The sequence below is a fragment of the Rhineura floridana genome, chromosome 3 (genome assembly GCF_030035675.1).
Source record: "Rhineura floridana isolate rRhiFlo1 chromosome 3, rRhiFlo1.hap2, whole genome shotgun sequence".
NCBI lineage: Eukaryota > Metazoa > Chordata > Lepidosauria > Squamata > Rhineuridae > Rhineura > Rhineura floridana.
The window spans coordinates 51,718,792-51,744,552 of record NC_084482.1 but is presented as its reverse complement, the minus strand read 5'-3'; the positions used below and the strand labels follow the sequence as shown (position 1 = coordinate 51,744,552).

General features: G+C 45.1%; 1 protein-coding gene across 10 annotated transcripts in view; it reads right to left on the bottom strand.

The window, feature by feature from the left end:
- The window catches only part of BAHCC1 (BAH domain and coiled-coil containing 1), a 132,212-nt gene that overhangs the window by 36,381 nt on the left and 70,070 nt on the right, over positions 1 to 25,761 (bottom strand). For 8 of the 10 annotated variants that reach the window (XM_061615746.1, XM_061615745.1, XM_061615744.1 and 5 more), the window contains exons 3-10: positions 13,748 to 13,927; positions 8,497 to 8,619; positions 6,395 to 8,077; positions 5,137 to 5,242; positions 3,850 to 4,058; positions 2,709 to 2,867; positions 2,308 to 2,519; positions 641 to 956 (exon numbers count right to left, since the gene is read on the bottom strand). In XM_061615746.1, coding sequence (XP_061471730.1) covers positions 641 to 956; positions 2,308 to 2,519; positions 2,709 to 2,867; positions 3,850 to 4,058; positions 5,137 to 5,242; positions 6,395 to 8,077; positions 8,497 to 8,619; positions 13,748 to 13,927 — 2,988 coding nt within the window. The remainder of the gene's footprint in view (positions 1 to 640; positions 957 to 2,307; positions 2,520 to 2,708; positions 2,868 to 3,849; positions 4,059 to 5,136; positions 5,243 to 6,394; positions 8,078 to 8,496; positions 8,620 to 13,747; positions 13,928 to 25,761) is intronic. The other 2 variants (XM_061615752.1, XM_061615751.1) reach the window with 2 other exon arrangements.

Here is a 25,761-nt window from a genome sequence, read left to right as displayed (position 1 = left end):
AGAGAAAGGGCACCTGTGATCCCCACAGCCTGACCTCATGACCTGCAACCTTCCCTAAAGAAGGCATGCCAGTTCTTACAAATTCTGCAGTTATAATAAGTTATGCTGATTCAGATAAATGTACTCCTTTGACAATTTTTGCAGAATTAGACCTTTTGCAAATTGCCTGGGAAGAGCAGCACAGACCTTTGTACTAACACATCTGTAGGAGTGGGGGAGCATTCACAGGGACCAAGAGATGCTGAGGTTCTGATCTTGAACAGTGGAAATCCTGCACTGATTCTAGAAGCATTTCTGATTCCTGAGCCTTTAGTAGCACACACTTCCCAAACTTTTCTCTACAGCCATGAAAACTAAACACCTGGTTTATTGGGAGATTAATGGAATTTTGAATAAATTCATCATATTCTGCATAAAATAACTAGACTCTGAACTACAAGGTAGCATAAACATTTTGCTAATGCCTATACTTTTTCCTACAACAGGACACATATCAACATGCTTACTGGGGAGTGGGAGCCCACATCAGGGGCCAGTAACCACTTCTATATGAGTATTGGATGCATGTACATTGCATGCACAAGTATACCATATTTCTGCCCAACACCACCTCCATTCACAGCCTGCCATGAATCCTTACCTGGTTCCAGTGATTTGGGATAGTCCTGGGCTGGCTTCCCCTCAGGCTGCTTGTCCTCAGCCTCAGGACCTGTGGAGCTCTGTGAGGGCACTGGACTTACAGCAGGAGAGCGTGGCACCACAGCAGGACACACAGGTAAAGTGCAGGGGGCAGGGCATTTGGGTGGGTGGCAACATGGGGAAAGCTTGGCTGAGCAGGCAGCTGCTGGCGACAGGCCCTTTGGGGGAGCATTTAAGGCAACAGCTTTGTGGGATGGTTTGAGTGGCTTCTCAGGGCCTGGCATCTCCAGCTCAGGGGGTGGCTCTTCAGGCTTCCGCTGCAATGAGAAATGAGACACATGGATCACTGAGTGCCTAAACCATACACAACCAATCTCATAGAAGGGCAACAAGCCTAATGGCAATACAATGGTCAGTATGTGCATCTTGGGCTTCTAGTCATCCCTAATACTTTACAGTTCCCTGCTGCTTGATCGTCACTAGATGTACCTATGTGTCACTTCCACATCCTCTTGATGTGCCCTTATCAGCCCACCAAGTCTGATCTTCCACCCTATTCCTGATCTCATGCTTAGGCCATTTATTTCAGCTGCATTCCCTTGTCAGATGGGAACAAGAACCTCAATGGGTTCAAGAAAGAGCTGGATACACATTAGATTAAGGGTATCTTGCATCTCCTATTTTAGTGCTTTCTGTCACTCTAGCCTGTGGGACCTATTCTTACAAAATAAATCAGGATTTTGAGCCAAAGTAATTCAAATCGTGCTCCTACAAGCAAAAGTCTGCAACCTATATACAATTATAAAAATAGGCATCATTTAATCTTCCCTAATATCTTCAGCTTCTGCTGGTCAAGGCAGGAGGAAGTAATGGCTTATGCAAGGCACAGAAACTCTGTTCTCTGACTCTGAAAGTTTTATCCAGCCACCCCTCCGATTTCCAATCAATCCCACACTTTTTCAAGAACATTTCTAAAGCTTTTCTGGAAGCTGAACATAAAAAAAAAAGTTAATTCTTCGGCCCAGCGTAATACTCTGTGCTTTCTTCTGTGCTTGCACAGAATCATAGCACATACCAAATCTCTAATTGTGAGTCTTGGGAAGAGTGCTGTTCTTCCACGTAGGATATTGGTTCTCTAATCACTACCATACAGCTAGAAGCAGGATGTTGACTGGTATAGATCTGCAGCCAATACAACTTCCTTTGAAATGACTCAGAAGATAAGTTCTCACATTCACTCAGGATCTGGGCAAGCACCATATTTTGACCCAGTGAGGGATTTCTCATCAGATCAGATTGGCTGGAGAACTCTGTGTGTGTGCACGTTTGCTTTCCCTTGCAGCATCTAGGTTTGGCTTACTTGGGTGAGTCATCTGGACTAGTGCAGTCATCTTTCTGCCGTGCTCTTGCTTTTTGCATGTATGTGTGTCACCTGCAACCTGGACCATATAGGCTGAGCTTTTATAAAGCAGCTGTATGGGTAGTCCAGGCTTTTATTTTGCAGAGGGCAAGATTAGATGATCATTTGGTCCCTCAACCTCTAATTATCCAGGTTCCCCAAAGGGAGAAAGTTCCTTTCTCAGTAGGTTTTTCTAGGTTCCCAGCAAGAGAGGCCAAATGGATACCCAGAGGGGTTACAACAATTATGCCATCTCTTCACACGCCTACCTGGCTGTGTGTGTGCCGCTGCACTTCCAGTACCTGTGCTGCACGCTGTTGTTGCTGCTGCTGTTGCTGCTGCTGCAGGGCATAGAGTTCTTGCTGACGCAGGAACTGGGAGCGGGAATAGACAGGGAGTTGCCCTGTGTGCTGCAGGTGAGAGCCAGGCCCCCGGCTAGGATACATGGGTGGCCAAATAGATGCCTGATCCATCACCTCAGCTGCTGGGAGATAGGAAGATTAATCAGAGAGGCAAACAAAGCCACCATATCTGCGAGATGCATCCCAAAGTCCTAAACTAAAGAGCCACACCCATCACTTCTCATCAAAGGGGCCGCTGTACTCCATCCCAGTTACTATGCAACAGAGGTGGGGCTGTTCCAGGCAATTAATTTCTGACTGCTACTTACCCAGGGTATGTGGGGCACCGTGGGCTGGAGGCTCAGAGGGCAAGATCACTAGCTGAGCAGGTGGCTCCTGCGACAGGGGGAAGACTGGTTGCATGGCACTGGGCATAGAGGCTGGGAAGCCGGGTGGCAGGTTTTGATGTAGGGCAGGGTGCCCGATGCCTAGAGTGTTAGAGAGCAGAATGCACTTGATATAGAAAGCCCACTCAACACACCCTAATAGCAATCACATATTCCCTAGGGAAAGGAGATTGTATCATAGGGCGAGACTTTGCTTTTTATGCTTCCCTCAGAGGAGAGCTGGAAATGTTCAGCTTCTCATCACATGCACATGTAACAAAACAGACAAGTCTATATTCATCATATGACACAATGTGCATGTCAAGAATGTAGTTTTATCACGTAAATATCATCCACGTTGGAAAATAATCATGTATCATGCAGTCCTTATCAGGAGGATTGCATGGTGCAGTCCCCTCCACCCATCTCTACATGGCAATCAGTCTCCCAGGTCTGCAATACCTGTGAGGTCTGAGTCATAGGACAGACAAGAATCCAGTTTTGCCCTTATTGAAATCCACTGCACACATTATACAATTCTATATGGGAAATCATACGTATGTACAGAAGTTTTTGCTGCATGGTACGTGTGGTGGGACACACAACAGTCAACTCTTTATCTTTTAAGGTGACTGCTTTCCAGGTAGGAATTTTGTAACTTGCAAAGAGGTCCTGATTGTCAGTCACTCTGGGCAGCAGGGTTGCCTTTGGCCCCAAACAGAAATTAAAGCTGGAGAGCCTCACATGATCACTCATTAAAAAACGTGCAGGAAACGGTAGCATAGGGGATGCAAAGTGCAATAATGGACAATAAAAAGCAAGGGATTTAAAAAATCCACACCAACAGATGGGATAGCAGGAAAACACAGAAAGGAACTGAAATTGCCAGGAGATCCAGGTAGAAAGCAGTAAATCAGGAGTGATGTCAGGATAACATTTCTTCTTGAAATGAAAGGCGGTATACAAATTCTTTTAATAATACTAACAATAAATCAGAGGTAAAAAGAACAACTGCATGCAGTTATGGTCTAGATGAGGGTTCTATTTTGTAACAGCATGCACATTTACTCCCAGTTCTACTGACCATATGAGTGTCCACCCATCCAAAGGGAAGGGCTGCGTGTCCGGGGCAGCCAGTGTGTATGAGCTGGATGGGTGTGGGCTGCTGGATCTCCTCCCAACTGGCTGGCCTGCAACGACGAACTGCTTGCGATCATCAGGTGGGGGGTAAGGTCTCCAGGACAGCTGCTTGATGGATGGATGCGAGCAAACTCCACTAGGTCCTTGTTATCCCTGTCAGGTCAAAAATCAGATGAACAAAGGTAGGCCGGCTTGAGCACATCAGATCCTCCAGACTTGACAAAAGGGCTACAACTATGGCCATCACATAATTTTTATTTTGTGGCATTCAGTCCTAACCATCAGGAAGGGTCAAGATCCCAGAGTAACAAGAAGCTTGGGTGTCGCACAAACATGTCCATCCTGGACCCAAAGTCGGGCCACTGGATAAAAAATCCTGTATCCTCCCCCCACTCCTGATGCAAAAGACGGATAGATGAATAAACAAATATTCAAATATTTTTAAAAAGCCTACTCTTCACTCAAAAAAGGCACCCCGTCAGGACAAGTGTCAAGAGCTTGGCACAGTTGGGAAAATGCTGAGGGCCCAGGGGCTGTCAGAACTGTGGTGCGGCTGTAATACTGCAGTTGTGGCTGCCACCATTCACCTCTCTCCCTTCTGTAGACGTGTTTAATGGGAGTACTTCTGATTTTGTTTCCTAGTAGTGGAGGATGGTGGTGCTTATTACAGTAGGTGCTTATTACAGTAGGTAAGCACCAGCTCAGTTCCATTTTGTGGTTAGCAACCACCGTGGTTCATTCCCCAAGATTCAACACACCATGGCTTATTCCCCAAAATTCAACAGACATTGAATTTTAGGAAAGGGAACAAGGCAGCTGCCACCACAGAACAAAGCTGAGTCAGTCCTTACCTCCCTTAAGTGCTGCCACCTCCAGGCAGCATAATACTCCCCACTGCCAATAAAGACATCTGCTGGGAGAAGGTGAGTGAGCAAAGGCAGCAGCAGTGAACAGCTGCACCACACTGTGGGGACTCTGATGGTGGGCTAGCAGCATTAGCACCAGGTAGGGGTCCATGCTGGCTCAAGGCAGGGGCCCATGAGCAACAGCAGGGCCCACTAAAGTTTGGCACTGCCCAGAGTGGATTACAGACCAATAAGAAGACAATCCCTGCCTTCAGTTGTAAGGTACTGAGACAGCCAGCATCAGTTGCCCTTCCGAGCTGTAGATGAGCTTTGCTCAGTGCCTTGCAAAGGCCTGCCCAATCTAACCATAAACCATGGGCCCTTACTGGAGCAGGAGGTCTCTCCCTGCAAGCCCCAGACGCTCCTCACATAGCCGGCTCCGTTCCTCTTCAGCATCCAGGTCAATGACATGCACTGGCCGTGCTGCACCAGCTATAGAAAAGAAAGTGGAAAAGGCAAGATCAGTACTACCTTCTTGCAGGAATTCTCCACAAACTAGCCTCTTAGTGATAGAAACAGGGACAGGAAGTAAAGGAGCAGAAGGCACTAGGAAAAAGGTCACAGCAACACAACACTTCTGCATTCCATCTCCCACTCTATACAGTTGGGTGGGGTTGGCACTTAGGAGTAAAGGAAGGGGCACTGAGCCCACTGGAAGAACTCTTGCTGAGCTATAAGAGCAAGGTTGTGGTTTGAATGTCAGGGGCCACAAGTCTGGAATGAGAGGTCTTGAAGAGCAGGTAACACATGAAGGGGGCTCAATCAAGATTGGAAACAGGGGCACCTATGGATACAGTACTTGGAGAGGAGAAAGATGAAGATGCTGTCCAGAAAACAACATTATCAAATTCTTGGATGAGAGAGAAGAAAGCCAGCCTTGGTTAGTAGATGGCTATAGGCTGAAGCCCCTTGGACTGTATATAATACAGAGGCTGTTAAAGAGGCTCTGCATATTGACAAGGCAGCATGGCCTCACTTCTGACACTGCACACCTCCCTAGCTCCATCCTTCACTCTTCATCCATACAGTGAGTTCAGATGTCTGCATTGGGGAAGCCTACATGTGTACATTTCCATGAACTCAAGAACCCCAAACCTCCTAGAAAAGAGGTTGCCAACATGGTGCCTGCAGGCCCACATGCACCCACAGAGGTCTTCCCTGGCACCCACAAGGTCTCTCCCCCATCGCTGAAGGAAGCATTCTACTGTAGCAAATAAAATAGGTTGAAGTGTGTGTGTGTGTGTGTGTGTGTGGTGCTCACAACTGTTTCTCTGGTTTGCAAATAGGCCAACAGGCCCCCAAATGTTGGAAGCCCCTGGTCTAGAGGTCTATGCATGTAGGCTTCCCCAATGAAGATATGCCCTGAAGTAGCATGATGTTGGTGTGGGGCCAGTGGTGCTGCCCCTTCAATGAATGAAGCCCCCTTCATGCAATTAACAGGAGGCTCAAGGATGGAGAGAGGGGCACCTATGGACACAATACAGTACTCAAAGAGGAGAAATAGGAAGATATGCCAGAGAACAACATTATCCAATCCCTGTGGGAATATGAACTTTGTTGCTGCCAACCACCTCTCACTCTTACCTTTGAGGCCCATGGCAGCCCTGCCCTGTCGACTGGAACTGGACCCATAGGCTGGTTCAGGCCGGCTCAGCGTATCCTTCTGACGAGCCACAGCCACAGCAATGCCCACAGGAGGCTGACGCACCTCGCCATCACCATGGCCCAGCTCATGGTCCCTGCTGCGGGCACAGTCTGGACGTTCCAGCTCCTGTTGCCCCTTGGCCCCCAAGAACTTTCCCCCATCCTGATGGGCACAGCTGCCCTTGAGGCTGCCTAGACCCACAAAAGGAGCTTTCTGGCCCACAATAAGTGCTTGGTTGCTGTATTTCAGCAGGTTTTTCATGGCGGACACCTCGTCTGGCGGGGTCTGCATTTCCTGGGTGAGCACTGAGCCCTGAGTCATGAGTGCGGCCTGCTGGAGGCTGCTGCTAAAAGGGTCCAGATAGGAGCCTTTTCTTTCCTCTGCTATGGGCAAAGGTGGGCCCTGGCCCTGCACTGGCCATGGTGGCAAGTGTGACCCATTGTAGCCCAGAGAGCTGAGCTCCATTGACTTGCGCTTGGATTCTGCGTGGGCACCCGCCTGCTCCATCTCTGTCTGCAAGTGCTGCTGGTGGCGGATGCGAGCCACTTTCTGGGTGCTGGGTGTTGGCGGCTCCTTTGGGGCCTTGTCTAAAGTGCAGCAGGACTGGCTGAGTTTACACAGTGTCTCCTGAGGGCTGGGACGGGCGCAGTCCTGAGCAGGCACTATCTCAAAGTGCCCACTCTTAGGCTGGTGGGTAAAGCTTCCAAAATGACTATCAGAGCCAGTGCTGTTCAGGTACTCCAGGCCTTTGAGTCGGGTGTTGGAATTCTGTGGCCAATCCAGCCGCCGCTCGGCTTTGCCCTCCGCCTTGAGGTGAGAAAAAGGGTGGTTTCCATAGGTGGGTGGGTGCTCTGGAACCACATCGTGGGGGCGCTCCTTGCCCTCGCAGGGCTCAGAAGGCACCTGGAAGGAGCGGCTCTTGTCAGTCAAATGGCCTACCGAAGGCACAAAGGTGGCCCCACTGATTCTTAACTCTCGGCTGGCCTTATCCTGCAGAGGACACATCCCTTCAGGGCTGGAATGAAGCTGCAGGCAAGGAAAGCTGCCAGTTGTCGTGCTCAAGGCTGAGGCCCCAGTGGGCAGACTAGATGGAACAGTGTAGGAAACAGAGTGGTGTAGCATCTGCCGTCGCTCCAGGCATTCGCTGTAGGACTGGGGAGGCTCATGATGGCCAAGGTCCTTGACACAACGGCTCTGGGTGCCAGCATGGCGTGGTAGGATGCCACCACCACAGCTGGGGAGTACAGCTTTGCCTGAGTCACCATTCAACACCTTGGAGCTCAGCAGGCATGAGGGCAGGTGTTTGGGCCGGTTGTCACAAGAGCCTCGCTGGGGAGCCCCTTCCTTACAGTTCCCCTCAGGCGTTATAGGCATCACCAGCTTGTGCCGCTCCTTGGCCTCTTCCTCGGCTGCTCGCTCCTTGCCCTCACCCTTGGCCCCTTTGTCCTTTGACAACACAAAGCGTTCATAGTCCTTGTGGCACTTTTGCCCATGGCCAGCCTCCCGGTCCCGGCTGCAGGAGCCAATAGGGTGACCAGGTGCTGCCCGGGCAATGCTAGGGAAGTTGTGATTGGCTGACAGTAGAGTGGGCTGAGCCGGTAGGTTCCGCAGATAGAAATTGTCTGGAGAAAGAGGCAAGTGATTAGGAAGCATCTCTTTTGAGAAATATGGCCCAAACTAACACTCTATGCTGCATCCCTGTTGCACCCTTAATAACATCCTATCCAATATCATTGTCCATACCCTGTGGCCCAACAACCCTAAGGGTAAATCTTCCTCTGCCTGCATGGTGCAGAAATGTGAAACTTGTCAAGCACAGGCTGAAATGGTGGATATCTGGGCCCCACCTGGAAAATATGGTGGGACTTTGGCCTCAGCTACATTTCAGTCACAGAACAATCAACTCTTTCATCCCAGTCCCTCTGTGAAATTGCCCCGTAAATCTGTACCCTTGATAAGATGTTGATTTCACAGTGGTTCTTCTACCCCTTAGGGACAGATCCACACATTCCCCACTTTCTGACCAAGTCCCAACACTTGCCTTTCTGGCTTTCATAGAAGCGGTGCTGGCCATACAGAACATTGCTGTTTCCATGGTGATCCAAGTGGCTCATGGGAAGAAAAGTGGATGCTAAGCTCCCAGAGAACCTCGGGTAACCTGGAGCTAAAACAAGAGGCAGTGAGGAATGAAATGCTAGTGTCACAACTTAGCGGCCATGTAGCCAAGTCACTGGCTGGGTCTGTAGACTGATCTGCCTCCATGCAAATGTCCAAACTAGATTGCCAGTGGGGTGGGAGATTCAAAACATTTGTTAAGTCAGACTTTTGCTATGGCTGCACTAATAACTACCCAGTGCCTACTGTTGGGTTGGGAAACTGCCAGCTTTCAAACAGCAGTAGGTGAATAGGAAGGGAGCTCAAAATTTTTTGAACGATAGCAGAAAACTCCTGAAAACTCCTTGGAAACAGAGACGGCATGAGATAAAGGTGCTTGAGGGAAGAATCAGGGAATAAAAAAGCCCTATTGCATGAGCACAGAAGAATTCTGATGGGACAATGATCACTGGATTCTTCATAACAGTGAGCAGGGTATTTTGAGTATTAGTCCCACAATTCTGTGTAAAAAACCAAAAATAAACCTCTGCCTGCCATTTACCAAGACTGGGGCATACTCCTATGTCTAAATAAATACAACATTAAAACAAAGTCATTTTCAGCACCACAGTGGCTAAACGTCTGTGGTCAAAATGAAATTACAGAAATCAAGCACCTTGGCATTTATTTGCAATAACTTGTTCTGCATCACAGTTTCAGCTTCTCAAGGATTTTTTAACGCTTCAGGAAGGGATAGAGAGAATGAAAACTGGAAGTGGTAGAGGAGGATGTGTGCGGATGGGGAGGGGCAGTGAAAACATGAATAATACCATGAGAGATAAATGAGGAGCTGCTGAAGGGACTGAAGATCCATGCTCTGACTTTACTAGGATTGTATCTTCTTGCCAGTCTGTGTCTGGGTCAAAGTGTCAAATGCTGTCGCTAAGGATCTTACGTGGGAGAAAAACAAGGGAGAGGAAAGCATTTTGATTGGTGCCAAGGTGAACATAACTGAAATTGCCAATTATGACCTCGACAAATGGGTTTTGGATGCTAAAGCTCAGGGAACCTGGGTCCTATTCCTGGCTTTTCTACAGACTTCCCTGCAGTGAGTTTGGATAAATACAGTGACTCTGTGCAAGTCAACCTCAGCTCCCTCATTTGTAAAATCAGAGGAATTAGTGCCATACCTCACTAATATTGTAAACACAAAACAGCAATAAGCATTTTTAAAAGGGAAAAACAAAACAACAGATACAAAACTACAGCTAAAAAAAATACAGGAATGCTTGCTACTGTGCCACTTCAGAAACTGAAATTGCTTCTTGCTGGAATTCAAAGTAAGAAACCAGACTAAAGATGGGGACTACATTGGTAAAATTAAATATAAGGATTTTGGTGTTTTTTTAAAAAAGCTAAAAACATTACTTTCTTTAAGAAAAAGATATTTATGAATTTGGGGGATAATACATATGTGCATTTAGACTGACAGGTCAGTATTTTTTTTAGGATGTTGAAATACATTAATAAGTCTATGGTTGTCCTCCTAATATAGCGAAAAGCTCTACAAATATGGAGGGAAAATACTCTGTATTACTTTATAGATGACTAATAAAAGTTAGAGCTAGTCCAAATCATTCTGACAGACATCTCCTCAGACATTGTTCACAGCTGAGTCCAGAGGAAAAGATTTTCCACTCTCACTTCGTTTGTGACTCATAGCTTCCCAGGCTAGGACCCGAGTGGTGGCAATCAGCACACGATGTGTGTCAGGCCAAGCCGCCAAGCCACCAACCCTCCATCCCCCATCCCCACCCTTGTCTGTCGCCACTGTATGGTTCCTTGCAGGAGGAGGCAGCCAGATTTCTCTCTTTCTCTCTCTCTGTCTGCCCAACTTAATCTCTCCAGTCAGCCACACACCAGCACTTCCAGCCCTGCTGCCCCACCCCCACCCCCTGGACAGGCCGCCCGTCAGCATAATGCCGACAGCATTGCCTGCACCCCGCCCCCATCAGCCTTGGCATGCCGGAAGCCAGCTGGCAGCCATTCAAACAAGCAGTTGGGCTGGTTGCCAGGGCACGATGCCAGCAGCACCTTGCCGCTCACACTTGAACTTTCTGCATCTCACATGGAGGGGAGGATGTCGGGGGAAGGGCATAGCAAGAGCTAGTCACCACAGGAGACAGACAGACAGACAGACAGAGAGAGAGAGCGCACACTATGAAGAGCTAGAATAATTGGAGGGGGAAACAAGGCTGCACAGCCAGCATCACAGTACAGCTGGGGAGGCCAGGAATGGGGTAGTAGGGGGCTCAAGGAAGAACTGTAGCTTGGGGGCCAAGTGGGCTGGAGGCAGAGAGAAGGGCATCCGCTCTTCTGGGGCTGTGGGCCAAGCATGAATCCTAGGTTGTGTACATGCCAGACCTTGAAAGCACATTCAAAGCATATCCCCCCAAAAGAATTCTGGGAACTGAGGGATGCTGGGAATTCTAGGTCTGTGAGGAGTAAACTACAGTTCCCAAGGGGGGGTAAATGTGCTTTGAATGTGCTTTAAACCTCTGGTGTGTTTGCAGCCACAGAGATGGTACTGTCAGTTCAATAAACAAGCTAAGAATGGAACAACAGAATAAACGGATTGGGAGACCGAGGGGCATTGGCTCAACAGCGTGTGAGGGAAAGTTCAGGGCCAGGATAAAAGAGGGTTTGGAAGGAGTGAGAGGCAGTGGCAAGTTCTTTCTTCAAGTGTTTTCCAAGTTCTTTCTTTTTTTAAAAAAAGGGAACAGGGACTGATTGAGAAATATTAGGGAAATTCCTAAAGCTAAAAGAAGGAAAAGGTTACCTCAACAGTGAGGAGAAAATGCAATTAACCCCATTGTTCCCTCCTGCTTACTTATCCCCCCTCCCTCTCCAACACCCTGCCAATATAGGTAAGAAAAAGGGTCCACCTATGTGCTACACAAAGAAAAAGTTTGAACCAGGGATGGGGACCCTGTAGCCCTCCAGTTGTTTGTTAGACTACAACTCCATCATTCTTGACCATTAGCCAAGCTGGCTGGAGCTAGTGGGAGTTTGGAGACCAGCAACATCTGAAGGGCCATAGATTTAGGGAGTTACAACTAGGCAACCATCATTTCAAGTAACTGAGACTTGTTACACCTGTTCGCTATGTTAGAATGCTTCTCTAAGAGTGGGGGTGAAGTGATTTGAAATTAAGCTCAAGTGAACACTTACAAGGCAAGCTTTCTTAGCCTGTTCTTTTCCGCAAGTACTGAGAACTTCTTAATCAGACCCAGGGTAGTGTAGTGGTTAGAGTGTTGGACTAGAACCTGGAACCCATGAAGCTTGCTGCGTGCCCTTGTGCCAGTCGTTGTCTCTTAGTCTAACCTACCTCATGGGGGTTGTTGTAATGATAAAATGGAAAGGAAGGAGAACAATGTACACCAGAGCTTGGAAGATTACTTTTAAAAAGTAATAAATTACAGTTACAGTTACATGGCCCCCAAAAGTAGTAATTACTACTTTTGTAATTTTGTTACAATTACAATTGCTCTGAAAGTAACTGATGACTTTACTTTTCCTCCAAAGTAATCACTACAGTTACATTTCAGTTACTTAAAAAAAATGCCTACAAGGTGCTGGCCTTGGCTGCTGCACATATAAGTAGCCTAAAACAACATTAAAAATAAACAAACACATACAGAGATAGCAGAATAATTATTTTTATTCATAAGATAGCAATGGTGGTCTCTCTGCTGGTAAGGGTGGTGGGGAGGGAGGCTGAGGCCACTACTCAGATCTTTGCACGTCAAACCAAGTGCAACCCCTCCCACTCAGCCAGCAAGCATAATCTCTCTCACTTAACCACCTCCCAGACCCTGCCCTGCCACCAACTAAGAGACACCCACTCAAGCAAACATTTTCCCCTGAGATGCAAAAAAGTTAAAATACTGCAAATGCAGCACAGTAGCCAGAGAGGGGGGTGGAACCCACTTTGTGTGCCAAGTGCAAGCACAGTATTCTCTCTCTCTCTCTCTCTCTCATACACACACTCACACTCACTCACTCACATGCTCATACACACGTCATCTTTCACCTCCACAGTTCTTTATCTCCATTCTGCTGCTGCCTCCTTCTCCTCCTTTATCCATGTTCTTGACCTCCTGATCCTTTTCCCCTCCACTCCATTCTTCACCACCACTAACTGTTTTTTTTTAATTGTTTTTTCCACTCCACCCCGTCTCATTCTCCGCCTCCTCCCTCATCACCTCCTACCCACCCACAGAGCATGAGGAAAGAGAGGCACTGCACAGAAGCCCAGTTTGAGGCACATGATTTTCATCCACAAATCAGAGCAGCAGAAGACTTCCCCTGCTCTCCCTCCCCCCAAGTAATGCCCAAAAGTAATTCTGGAAACATTACAGTTACTCCACAAAAGTAGTAAAATGACTCCTAGTTCTATTACAATCAAAATGTAAAGGAATTACCCACTCGTTACTCAAAAAAGTAATGAATTACAAGTAATTCATTACTTGTAACTAGTTACTTCCAAGCTCTGATGTACACCAACAAGCTCCTTGGAGGAAAGATGAATTATAAATGCAATAATAATTCTGTAATGCTACATGCATAGAATACTGTATGGAGTTTGATGCCAGGCACAGAATATTGGTATTGTTTCTCTTTTTTAAAAAAGCATTTTTCTAGTCCTCATGGTTATGACAATGAGGATGGTCAGGCAGTAGTTGCAAGAGTCTCCAGTATCCCAAGAGATGGTGTTTTTATAAGCTACATGTCTACCCATCCCTTCGTTAATGGTCTGCACTTAGATTCTTCCTCCTTATAAATGCTAACTTTTGTGTACCCATGCATCTTCTCCTGCCATGACAAAACTTATACTTTTGAAAATTCAACATACACACACAAAATGTTGAGCACATTTACACATATTAAGAACATCTATATTTATGTATTGTTTTGTAGAATTTATTCTATTAGCAGAATGTGAGTAGACAAAGCACAGAATTCCAGCTTGTTTGGTTTTATTATTTTGGAATGTAAACAGGTAAGTGTGTAGAATACAGACAGAACTGAGAACTTTACAAAACTTCTGAAGCACTGTCCCTCTTTACAAGGAATATCCTGTGCATCTGGCAATTGCCCCCACAGAAACAGAGTGAGTGCCTCCAAAAAAGTCTTACCTTCATGTGAGTGCGAGAACCAAATCTGGGAAGTGCCGGAGTGGGGACCACGGAAGGCAGGTTCTGAGGGGGAAGATGCAGGGCCTGTGGGATGTGGGGGTGCTGCTGTGCCCAAGCTGCCACTGAGGAAGCTGCCCATAAAAGATGAGGCAGGTGAGTTTCCCATCAACCCACTTCCTGCTGGGCACACAAAAAGGAGAAGTGGGGAAAAGAAAGAAAGAGTGTCAGCATACAAATGAATAGCATGAAGCTCAGCATCCTCTTTACAATAGTGCTTATTTAATTAATTTAGAATTGTCCCTTCTATACGCCCAGGACACATCATACTACTTTGCAAATAAAATGCCTAAACTTTAATCTCAAAGCAAAATTTATGTAATAGCACCATACATATATTTGTTTTAAAAACTAGCTAATCTCAATCTGCGAAAAATCCTAGTTCACGGAAATGTTTGTCCCAAGAATCAGGCTTGCAGAGAAAATAAAACACTTTTAGCATATGTAGAGGCCCCACCTACATGTCTTTACATGCAGTGTCTGGATGCATAAACACAGTTTCCCACTCGATCTGGCAAGCTGTGGTGGGCATATACCATCTGCCTGCTGTCTACATTGAAGAAGGAGTTGGTATTGATGTGAATCTACATCAAAGTCCTCTGAAAGTAACAAACTGGATACATCTTCCAAGCATAGCACCTACATGCAAGCAAAGGCTGGGAATATCCTTTGCTACAAATAGTTGTACATCTACAAGTTTATCAGGAAACAAATGATTGTGGGTAAATGTGTCACTAGGCCTTGAATCCCAGGTAGTAGGTGGCACATGCACAGAACCCTTTGGTATACATGTCTGTGACCTTGTCAGCACTCATGCATCAGCTCAACACCAGGAGCTTCAACACCAATGTACAAGCCCTGGAGGGTGAGCAAGTGAGACCAACCAAGACACAGCATATTGAGCTACTCCATTTCTACACCCAGAATGGTTTCAGTAAGAAAGAATTAACCATAGGGAAATGAACAGGACTGAAGCAGGTTCTCCACAAACAAGTATTCAGAAAATACAGATACAGTGCAATCCTAAACACAATAGCTGTGAAGCCAGGATACAGAAACAGCACACTCCTTTTGTATTTCTATTCATTCCTTCTATATTTTGAATCAGTGAATCTATGGCAATCAAGTTTCTTGCTTAGCTCATAAACAATTGAACCTCCTAATTATTGACAAGCAGCCCCTGCCTGATTCTGCAATACCATTTTCTTCTTGTTGTACAGATGCTGAATCTCCATTAAGCAAACCTTAATGCAGCTATTGTCACCTCAGCTAGGCATTGGAGAGTAGTGGAGGTCAACTTGTGCACCAACTGCTTATCCAAGCAGTCTGTATTCGTGAGCTGTGTAACGTGGGAGCAGAGAGAATGAGATTTTATAGTTTTTACAGTGAAATGAATGCAGTTTATTAAGGGGGTAGGGGATTTAATGTGCACTCACATGGCATTACTCCACACTTAGCTTGTGTGAGCAGTGTTTTTGCACAGATCAGCCTTTGAGTTATTGCCAGAACCTACTCTAGAATTATAGTAGAACAGGGTATCCAGAAAATAATTCCTAATCCATGGTGGAAATCTGTGTCTCCTGGTATCTACAGATCATTACTGTATCTGCCTGTGTGATGGCAGATAGCTAATATACGTAATAGCAGGTCTAGAAGGTGAATGACTATTCAGGGGTGGCTACAACTCTAGACCCTGCTGGGGCAAGAGAGTTGGGCTAACCATAGAAATTCCTTGCTGCAGAACATGAGTAGACCTGGTCTCCTACCTTGCATTTTCCCCACTTCCAAGGCACTGTAAATGTCCAGCCAACCAAAATGTCTTACTATGAGTGAGTGAGTTCTTCTGGCAGGGCTTATATGCCTTTAGCAGTAACTCAAAAAGCAGATACTCAGCATTATCTATGCTGGAAAAGCTTCATCCACCAACTTTCTGCCTGTCAAACTGTTTTTAAAGGAGGACCCTGCCAGAAAAAGAAAAAGATGGCAACTCAATGGCTGCATGAGAGATCTGGCCAGGCCTGCAAAGTGATGTGCTCTATCTATGGGCAATGGGCCTGGATCTTTTAGTCATTACCCCTAGGTATTTGACGTGGGCGAGTGCCTGGTGAGGCATCCAGCCAAAAACCAGGAAGTACTCCTCTCATTAATCCAGCCCACGCTCCCTGGCTAATCCCACTGGGATGCCTCAGCGATGAGTGTGGGGATGTGGTTGCAAGGGCAGGGCCAAGGCAGCTCCCCACAGCTGGGGTGGGGGTGGGAGCTTGATCACTATTTAGGGAAGTCCCTTTCTGGACATTGTGAAGGGACTAGGTCAGATCAAGGTGGGGGTGGGGAAAAGGAGTGCCCAGTCTGGGGCTTTAAAAACATATCACCTCAAGCTTTCTCCCATAGATGAAGCACAGACTTGTAAAAACCAAAGAGATTCCTGAGGAGCTTCTGAATTTCAGACCTGACCCACACTGCCAGCCAGGAGTACAGGCTTCCTTCCTCAAGGAGTATCTAAGCTTCATAACCTCCCCCAACTTGCTCCTATGAGTTTGACATAAATAATTAAGTAATACATAATTTAAAAATACAGTATTGGAAAAGACCAGGAGTTGAAGAGTTTGTTGCTATTTTGTGCATACCAAACCCACCCACCCCAAAAATATCTAGAAAGTGTACTCCCTATTTCTTCCAGGTGGTGCTACGCAGATTTTTGCAGAGGGCTGTGCTGGTTGATGCAGTCAGTACATGGAAAGGGCTTCTTGAGGTCAGCAGATACATAATCGTCCAGAATATGGGAAGCAGGAAGGGTGCAGGAAGAAGAAATCCTAGTGAGTAGCACTTCTCTCTTTAGCAGGAGTTGCATACCTCCCCACTATTCAAGTTCAGCTTCAAATGTGGTAAAGTAATTCCAGAAGAGAAAACACAACATAGGTCACATCCATACCATATATTTAGAGCATATTGCTTCCCTCAAATAATCCTGAGAACTGGAGTTTACCCCTCACAGACCTACAATTCTCAGCACCATTAACAAACTACAGTTCCCAGGATTCTTCAGGGAAAGCCATGTGCTTTAAATGTGTGTTAAATATATGGTGAGGATATAACTTCATTTGTGTTGCTCTCAATCCCCAACTCCTTACTGGAACACCAGAGTATGGCAACAATTGTGCTAATGAAAAAGATTCTTACTCTGTCTTCTAAGAATAATCATCAAAGTTTGTCATCCAAGTCGAATTAAAACTTTTCTCTCCCACTTTATGCCTTATCATGCTGAACAACAAAGCAATAGTATTAAATGAATCTAAATGATCAAGGGCTAACCAGGATACTATTTTCTAATTCCTGTCACTTCTTTTACTTCTTCTCTTTTCCATCTTTGTATATACAGTATAGTGCCTCGCAAAAGTATTCAGACCCCTGACCAATCCTCTCATGTTACTGAATTACAAATGGTACATTGTAATTTCGTTCTGTATGATATTTTATTTTGAAACACTGAAACTCAAAATCAATTATTGTAAGGTGACATTGGTTTCATGTTGGGGAATGTTTGTAAGAAACATAAAAAACTGAAACATGTTCCTTGCATAAGTAGTCAACCCCTGTGCTGTGGAAGCTCCCAGTTTACACAGATGAAAGAAATTGCCCTATCGAGGACACAGTTACCTTACCATTGGCCTCCACCTGTAAACCATTAAAGTTGCTATCACATTGTCAGGATAAAACCCCCACTATTGAAGGATCATTGGTCAGGCTGTGGATTTGAAGGAAAATTAAGACCAAAGAGCATTATATGGAAGTGAGAGACAATGTAATACAAATGCATAGATTAGGAAAAGGGTACAAAATAATATCCAAGTGTTTGGATATCCCTGAGTGAACACAGTTGGATCAATAATCAGGAAGTGGAAGCTGCATCACACCACCCAGGCACTGCCAAGAAAAGGCCGTCCCTCAAAACTCAGTGCTTGAACCAGGAGGAGACTTGTGAGAGAAGCCACAGAGAGGCCAACAATCACTTTGAAGGAGCTACAGAGTTCAGTGGCTGGGAGTGGAGTAATGGTGCACCAGTCAACCCTATCAAGAGCTCTGCATAACACTGGCCTATATGGGAGGGTGGCAAGAAAGAAGCCGTTACTCAAAAAGTACCATCTGAAAGCACGTCTGGGGTTTGCCAGAAAGCATGAGAGTGCCCCAGCTGTGATGCAGGGAAAGGTTTTGTGGTCAGATGAGACCAAGATAGAGCTTTTTGGCCAAAACTCAAAGCGCTACGTGTGGTGCAAACCTAACACTGTCCATGCCTCAAGACACACCATCCCTACACTGAAGTATGGTGGTGGCAGCATCATGCTGTGGGGATGCTTCTGATCAGCAGGGACTGGGCAACTTGTTAAAATTGAAGGAAGAATGGATACAGGGAAATACTGCAAGAGAACCTGCTTCAGTCCACTAAAAAAATGAAACTTTGGAGGAGATTCACTTTTCAGCAGGACAATGATCCCAAGCACAAGGCCAAAGCAACATTGGAGTGGCTCAAGAACAAAAAAGTGAATGTTCTACAGTGACCCAGTCAAAGTCCTGATCTCAATCCCATTGAGAATCTGTGGCACTATCTGAAAATTGTGCACAAGCCATGTCCAACCAACCTGAATGACTTGAAACCAATCTGTCAAGAAGAAATGGCCAAAATCCCTCCAACACGATATGCAAAGCTGGTACATACCTACCCCAAAAGACTTAAAGCTGTTATTGCAGTGAAAAGTGGCTCTACCAAATATTAATGTGTGGGGATTGAATACTTATACAAGCAACATGTTTTTTTGTATGTTTCTCACACACATTTCCCAACATAAAACCAATGTCACTTCACAATAATTGATTTAGAGATTCAGTGTTTCAAAATAAAATATCATACAGAATGAAATTACAATATACCATTTGTAATTTAGTAATATGAGAGCATTGGTCAGTGGTCTGATTACTTTTGCTAAGCACTGTATGTCTCACATACTCAGTGGAGATCTGAAGGCTCTCCCTAGTGTCCATGGGAATGCAATAGTTATCAACCCAGCCGAGAAATGAGAGATTTCTGGAATTTTGGCAACATAGCGGCTGCCCATTTTGTCTTTCTGGTTTGGCTGGTATTGGGGTGCTTCCAGACTGGTAGCTCCTACAGCTACCCCACTGTTGATTTTCTGCATTAAGCTACATGCAGAATTGCAGCTGACTTTCCACATTTGAGGAGCAAAGTATTTCCTGTATGTGTTAATCCGCACTAGCAGATGTGACAAAGCTATTTGAGTGGAGAATGGAAAATTCGGTTTCTATTTATGTTTAAAACCAATTATTTAATTTGCACGAAAGTGCTTTTTATTGTGGCACTATTGCAGGGGTGGCCAAACTGCAGCTCATGAGCCACATGTGGCTCTTTGACATATAATGTGTGGCTCTTTGACATATTTTTTGAGAAGTGTCTGTGAAAATTTTGTGAAGGAGGATGGTGTCATCAAATTGTAAGAAGCGAAAGTGTGAAGATGAAACAGAAATTTTAACCCAGAGTGGGAGGAAGATTTTGCATTCACCGTTAAAGGAGGTAAACCTTTGTGTCTTATCTGCAATGTGTCACCCAGTCATTACAAAGCCAGTAACTTGAAGCACCACTATGAAACAAATCACAAAAACTTTTCATCTGATTATCCACCTAAATCAGAATTACGGAAAAACAAGTTAACTGTGTTAAAATCACCACTAAATAGCCAGCAGACACTGTTGACAATGTTCAGTAAGGAAGCTGATACAACGACTGAAGCTAGTTTTGTTATATCATGGAATATTGCTCGTGCTAAATGCCCATATTCTGATGGCGAATTTGTTAAGAATATAGCTGAAGTTGTTGCAGTGTTAGATCCAAATAACATAAAACTTCAGCGACTAATAGCACAAACACCAGCTTCACGCCACACTACAGAGAGGCGTATCTCCCAGATCAGTGCTGATGTTGCAGGCAAAATGCTCAATTAAAACAATAATCATTCAGGATTTTGAAAACATTTGGTATATATATGACATGTGTACTTTGTGATTATTGAAAGTAATACAAATTAACAGCTTAAAAACTACATACATGAATAAATATTATTACGTACATATATTTCTTAATATTTATATAAAATGTTTGTAACAAAATGTGCATGTAACAATAAAAACATGTGTGTAATATTTGTTCATGTCTTGCGGCTCTCAAACATCTGAAGTTTATGGTATGTGGCTCTTACGTTAAGCAAGTTTGGCCACCCCTGCACTATTGCTTGATTACTTTCACAGTATTCTTTTAAAGTAGGCGAACTTACATAGGAGTAAACACCATTGAACTCAATGGGACTTACTCCTGAGCAGAGGTGCATGGAACTGCACTGTGAAAAATGTTTTGGTACTGATTAAAAGATCTTCCCCAAATTACCACAGTGCTAAAGTGGTGCCAACCCTCAAGGCAGCATGTGTTCGTGTTTTTCTTTAAAAAAATCTAATGTCTTTTTATTCAAGTACTGTTGTGCAAATAATTCATTACCTATAAGTTTTAATGCAAATCAAAATATCAATTTAAAAACCATGTGGATGGAAATGGCACTGACGGAAAGGGAATAATGAAGGTGTGCCAAACAAGATGCATGGTGATAGGTTTGCCTGTCTGATATGTCATGCACATGTCAAAACCACACTTATTTAAAAAAAAACCAGAAAAAATATTGCTAAGACAATCTACACCTGTGGAAATTAGGCTACTTGTTCTTTCCAAACAAACTTGATTTTTCTGCAATCTGAAAGGAGACAGAAGAACTTAATGGAAAACACAAGGACAATGATTTGGTGACAATGTTATATAGATTCTCTGTAAAAAGTGGGTGAACAAGATGTGGTAATTCCAGAGAGAACAGCTAGCACAGAAGCACCACTAGTACAACATCCATAAATCATGAAATCAGTACCAGGATTAATTGCCTCGCTCAATCTTGGAGCTCACAGAATGGTCAATAGGCACACAAGCACACACATACCTGCTTTATATGGACTTAAGGCAACACTACTAGTTAGGGGCTTACAACTAGCTTGCTTATATGAATGCCCTATACTCACCCTCCTCCCTTGCCATCTTATCACACATACTGTAGTATAATGAACAGCCAATGATTAAAAAGCTAGCCCACATCATCCTGGCTCCGGAGTGTGTGCTTTATAACTCTCCTTTTCAGCAACCCTATCTGGAGCCATAGCTTGAAATCAGGCAACTGATAGCCATGTATTCCTAGCACCTCCACCCCTTTGGCCTCAAGTCCTTAGACCACACAACACTCTGTGTCCCACAGTTCCCTATTCAGCTGACCCAGCACAATTTCAGACAGCTGTGACTGCTTCTTTTTCCTCTGATGCTCCCTGTCCCCCCCCCTTTTCTAGTTGTGTGGTGTATGGGTAGTACTTCCAGGCCTAAAGCATTCCAGGTGCAAAATAACCCCCCCCCTCCGTGCATCAGGCCTCACTGATCATGATGCCATCTCAGGGCAAAACAGTTGCCCTTTCAGGCTGAGCTGCCAAGGAGACCAGATAAATAGGCAGGAGAGGAACAGTTGGGCTTGGCATGGGTAGGGGGCAGTTTTTGTTTCCAGACCAAACCTATTTGAGAAGATGTGGTGCAGCCTCTTGGCTTGCATCTCCCTGAGAACAGAGCCCCCTGCCTCGGCTCTCTCACGCTTGCCAGCATTTCCCAGCCTGTGAGTCACAAACTGCTGGCAGCTTCTGCTCCCCTGACTCTGCAGCTGATCAGCCCCTCGCCAGCTTCCCACCCACTCCTCAAACAGCATCCTCAACCAAACCTCTCACACTCTGCTTGGAGCCCCTGGCTCCCATGAACTGGAAATCTAGCTCTCAGCAACTCCCTCAGTCATTTTGAGCCAAAAATATAACAATTGAACAAAAAAGAAAAGACATAACTGAATGGAGTGTTCACTTCTGAGACATGACACCATAAGGAAGGACTTCAACAAGATATGTTCTTTATCTCTGAAGAAGGTATAATCTAAATGTATTGGGTTTTTACTATTTGTGATTAAAGCATTTTGAGGCTCCACCTCCTGTTTTTGCTCACCTGTGATTTTGGTGCTGTCCTTTTGTTTTCCTGCTATATTACTTCAAACAACAAGCAATTCACAATGTATAGTTAGTTACTCTGATAAGAAACGCCACCTCTGAGAAATTATTTTGATTCAATTTCAAAAAGGTCAGGGGCTCTCTTAGGGTCTGGTGGGAGTTGGCAACACTATGAGTATAGAAGCGTTTCCAACTATTTTACTGGCTCCTGCACCTGTGCCTTTAGCAACATCTTGACCTGCAGGGATTAGCAGGCAATAATTCCAGTTGATTTCTGCAGATCAAGTTGATGTTTCAAGGCACAGCAGCAAGCCTTTTTCCCTTGTCAGTGAGCAATCCTACTGGTACCACTATGTATGTATGAGCATACATACATGATGGGGAGGGTTGAGATCCTCTCCAAAACTTTCAAGTATATAGGTTTCAAGGGGGGATGGGGGTCTTGTTTACTGGGCCTGCTGGACTCGAGGTTCAGTTGTCCCATTTTCCCACCCCTCCCAACTGCTCTGGAATTCAACACTTCAAAAAAATTCAGCATCAGTCAAGCTGACAAGTAGGAAGCTTCCTGTGCAATCTTTGATTGTAACATTGGCCTATATCAAACGGAATTCCAGGTCCAATACCACTATATTCTCAACATTCAGTTTGCTTTAAGTAATGTGTTCTTTACAGATGCGGACAGGAGAGGCACAAGCACGTCTAGGAGAGGAATATTCATTTAACAACACAACAAAGGCTGAGAAAGCAACCATTTCCCAAGTTTTTCCATTGGTTCAAACTCAGTGGTTTCAGTCAGTAAACTAGAGCTCTGCAGGGGATTTCACTCCTCTCTGGTCACTGGAAACCAGGAAAATTAATAATCTGAATCCTAATCAAATCCTCAGAGAAGCAGAATCCAAATATCTTAGCAAGCAAACCGTTAAGACTGGGAGGAATGCCATCCACCACTGTCTGTGGAAAAATGGGGCTGTGCTGTTTTCCCAGCCACTCAATGAGTTGCAGGAAATAGGAATTTCCACCTTAAAAACAACACACAGAAAGAAAGAAAAAACTTTCCCCCTTTTACCACTGGGCAAGAAACTCATTCATGATGTCACAGTAATGGGACAAGGAAGGGAACAGGGTTTAAGTTTCTAAACTAAGAGGTGTTGTGGCTTAAGCTTGTTTACAGCCCCAACCCCAGATGTATAGCAATTGACTGTGGTTTTGGTAACAATAAGGAAAAACCCTTTTGCACAAATTCAGCACTCATGACTTTTTAGTTATTTATTGTATGTGATTGCTACCAACTTGGATGACTTTAAAAAGGGATCAGATTCATGGAGGATAAGAGTTACAATGTCTGTGTTCTACCTCCTCTGTTTAAGTCAGTATGGCAAAAACAAGTTGGGAGAATATTGTTGCACTTACAGGTGTCCCACAGGAATCCAGTGGCCACTGTGATAATAGGACATTGGACTAGGTGGGCCTCTGGCCTGATCCATCAAGCTCTCCTTATATTCATATAATGTATTATATGTATCCTACTGTTACATAAGGCTTCCCATGGTCTCCCATCCAAACTATAGATCAAGTTTACTGCTGCCTGCTTAGCTTCAGAAAGTTGCAGTATCTGTTGTTCCTAAACCACCCACTGGACCCCATCAGTGCCACTCTTTTCTTTGCTTCACATGTTCCCGAGCTACTTCCTTTCACTGAAATTAGATCATAGGACAAATCACGGGTCTGGTCAACACTTCACATACAAAAGCAGGCACAACCTGGTGGCCAGGACAAAAATGTTATTTATATAAAAAATGGCAATCATCCACAACTTAGCCGAAACTAACTGTCAGATGCCCCAAAGTGCAGGAAAATCAGCCACTCTCCATCTTCTTGTTCACCTTTCTGACTGGGGATTTCCTTAACTGTAGTGCCAGCCTTCATGGCAAGGCAATGCTGTGAGGACCTCACACTGAACAACAGGAATGGAGGATGTACTGCCAAAAAGTAGTTGAACGAGAGTAGATGTGTGGCACTCAGGTCAGCTGTGGAAGGGGAAGTGCAGCTTTTGTTCGGGAAGGTACAGAAAGAGCTTCAACATGAATGTGAATACTTTCTACTTGCAAGGGCTGGAAGAAGATACCTCATTCCATTTCCTTATGGAACAAAGTTCATAGAGGTATGCTGGTAGTTTCTACTCCACAGCAGCTTGACTAAGCACAAACTGCTGCAAAGTTTGCAGACTCTGGCCACTGCTACTAAAGAAACTGCGTAAGAGAGAAAGGAAAGAGCCAAAAGAGAGAAGTATACAACCAAGAGAATGGCACCAAGAGCCAGCACCTGGCAACTGACTAAGCTATAAACAGCCCAGTGGGAAAAAGTACCAACTAGGAAGGTACTGCTTAGAAGCAGAGACCTGCCAATTTCCCTCAAGCCAAGGGAGCAATACACTGCCTACCTAAATACAAGGTGTTTGAGGCAACCAGTCTGTAGCTTCCCTGTAGCTAGACCAAAGGAGAGAGCTTCCTCTGAGCTAGATGCAATGCTCTGAAAAGTCTGACTGAAGGGCTCAGCAAGGCCCATGCCAAGCCATTTGGCTGTTCTGTAATGGATACATTATGCTAGCTGCACCTAAGGATCTCCTGATGTGAATCAGTGGAGCCACCAATGAATCATATTCAAACAAAGCAATCGGATCCAGACTGGGCACCAGTAGGTTGTCAAGGCAGGGCTAGTGTCCCTTATCTACAGCTTTACTTATGCTTCTCTGACCTATTATTTGCTGCTACCTTGGCGCTGGGCTCCTTTCCCATAATTCATTGCTGTACTAATGCCCTTCAACTGTGACCCCAAAGGCAGCTGTTATTTCCAGCCCTGGATTTCATCCCATCATCGCCTCTCCCTTAAAATCTTCCAAATGCCACTAGATTCCATCCTGGCTTCTAGCCTTTGCACAGGAGGAGTCTACAGTGCTCCTTTCTGTCCCAAAGCCATGTGGCCCTCATGCCTTGAGCTGGTGCCTCTCAATCCAGAAGCAGCCCTTCTTCTGAGAGTACGGTGAGAGATTATCACAGACTACATGAGAACAGGAGACTTGGATGACTTTGGTGTGTGAGAGAATGGTATTAGGATGCCTCTTCAAATGGCTCAGTTTCTGCGTTGTATGTGAAAGGGTAGAGGCTAATTTGCATTGAGGCCAAGACGAAGTTATCTAATTGGCGTCAAGCTGTTGAATCCCGTGGTTGCCAGATGCCCCTTATTTTTCAAAGCAATGCCCCTTTCCCCAGTTCATCCCAAACATCCCCTCTACCACCCACAACAACCCCTCCCCATTCCCAATGTCCGTATTTTCAGACATCATTGCTCCAGAGTGTTTATTTTGAAACTCTGACTTGGCAACTCTATTTAGGTTTCAGGGAAATGACACTACCACTGTGGCCAGATCATTAGTGGATGTGGGGGGGCTAAGCCCAGGCTGGCCCCATTTGCCCCATGTTACTGGGGCAACAATATCTGTCCTGGAAGCATCAATTCAAACAGCGCATGACACACATTCTCCATGGAGCTGGCCTGGCTTACAGAAGAAGCTGCCTTGACTGCCATTGTTACAGTAAACAGCAGCCATTCATTCCTGCCCTGTTGCTGTGGGTGTCAGCAAAGTACTGCTCCAAACCCATCAGTCTTAGCCTCTCATTTTTCTACCTGCCAACCCTTCTGTGACTCAGTCAGCCCACGTCTCTCATTTTCTCTAGGTCTCCTGATTCAAGGTGCAGCTTCTTAATTATTCTAAATTTTAAAGCAATTTTAGAGTCTAAAACCAGTGGTGGGGCAATTCCCCCATC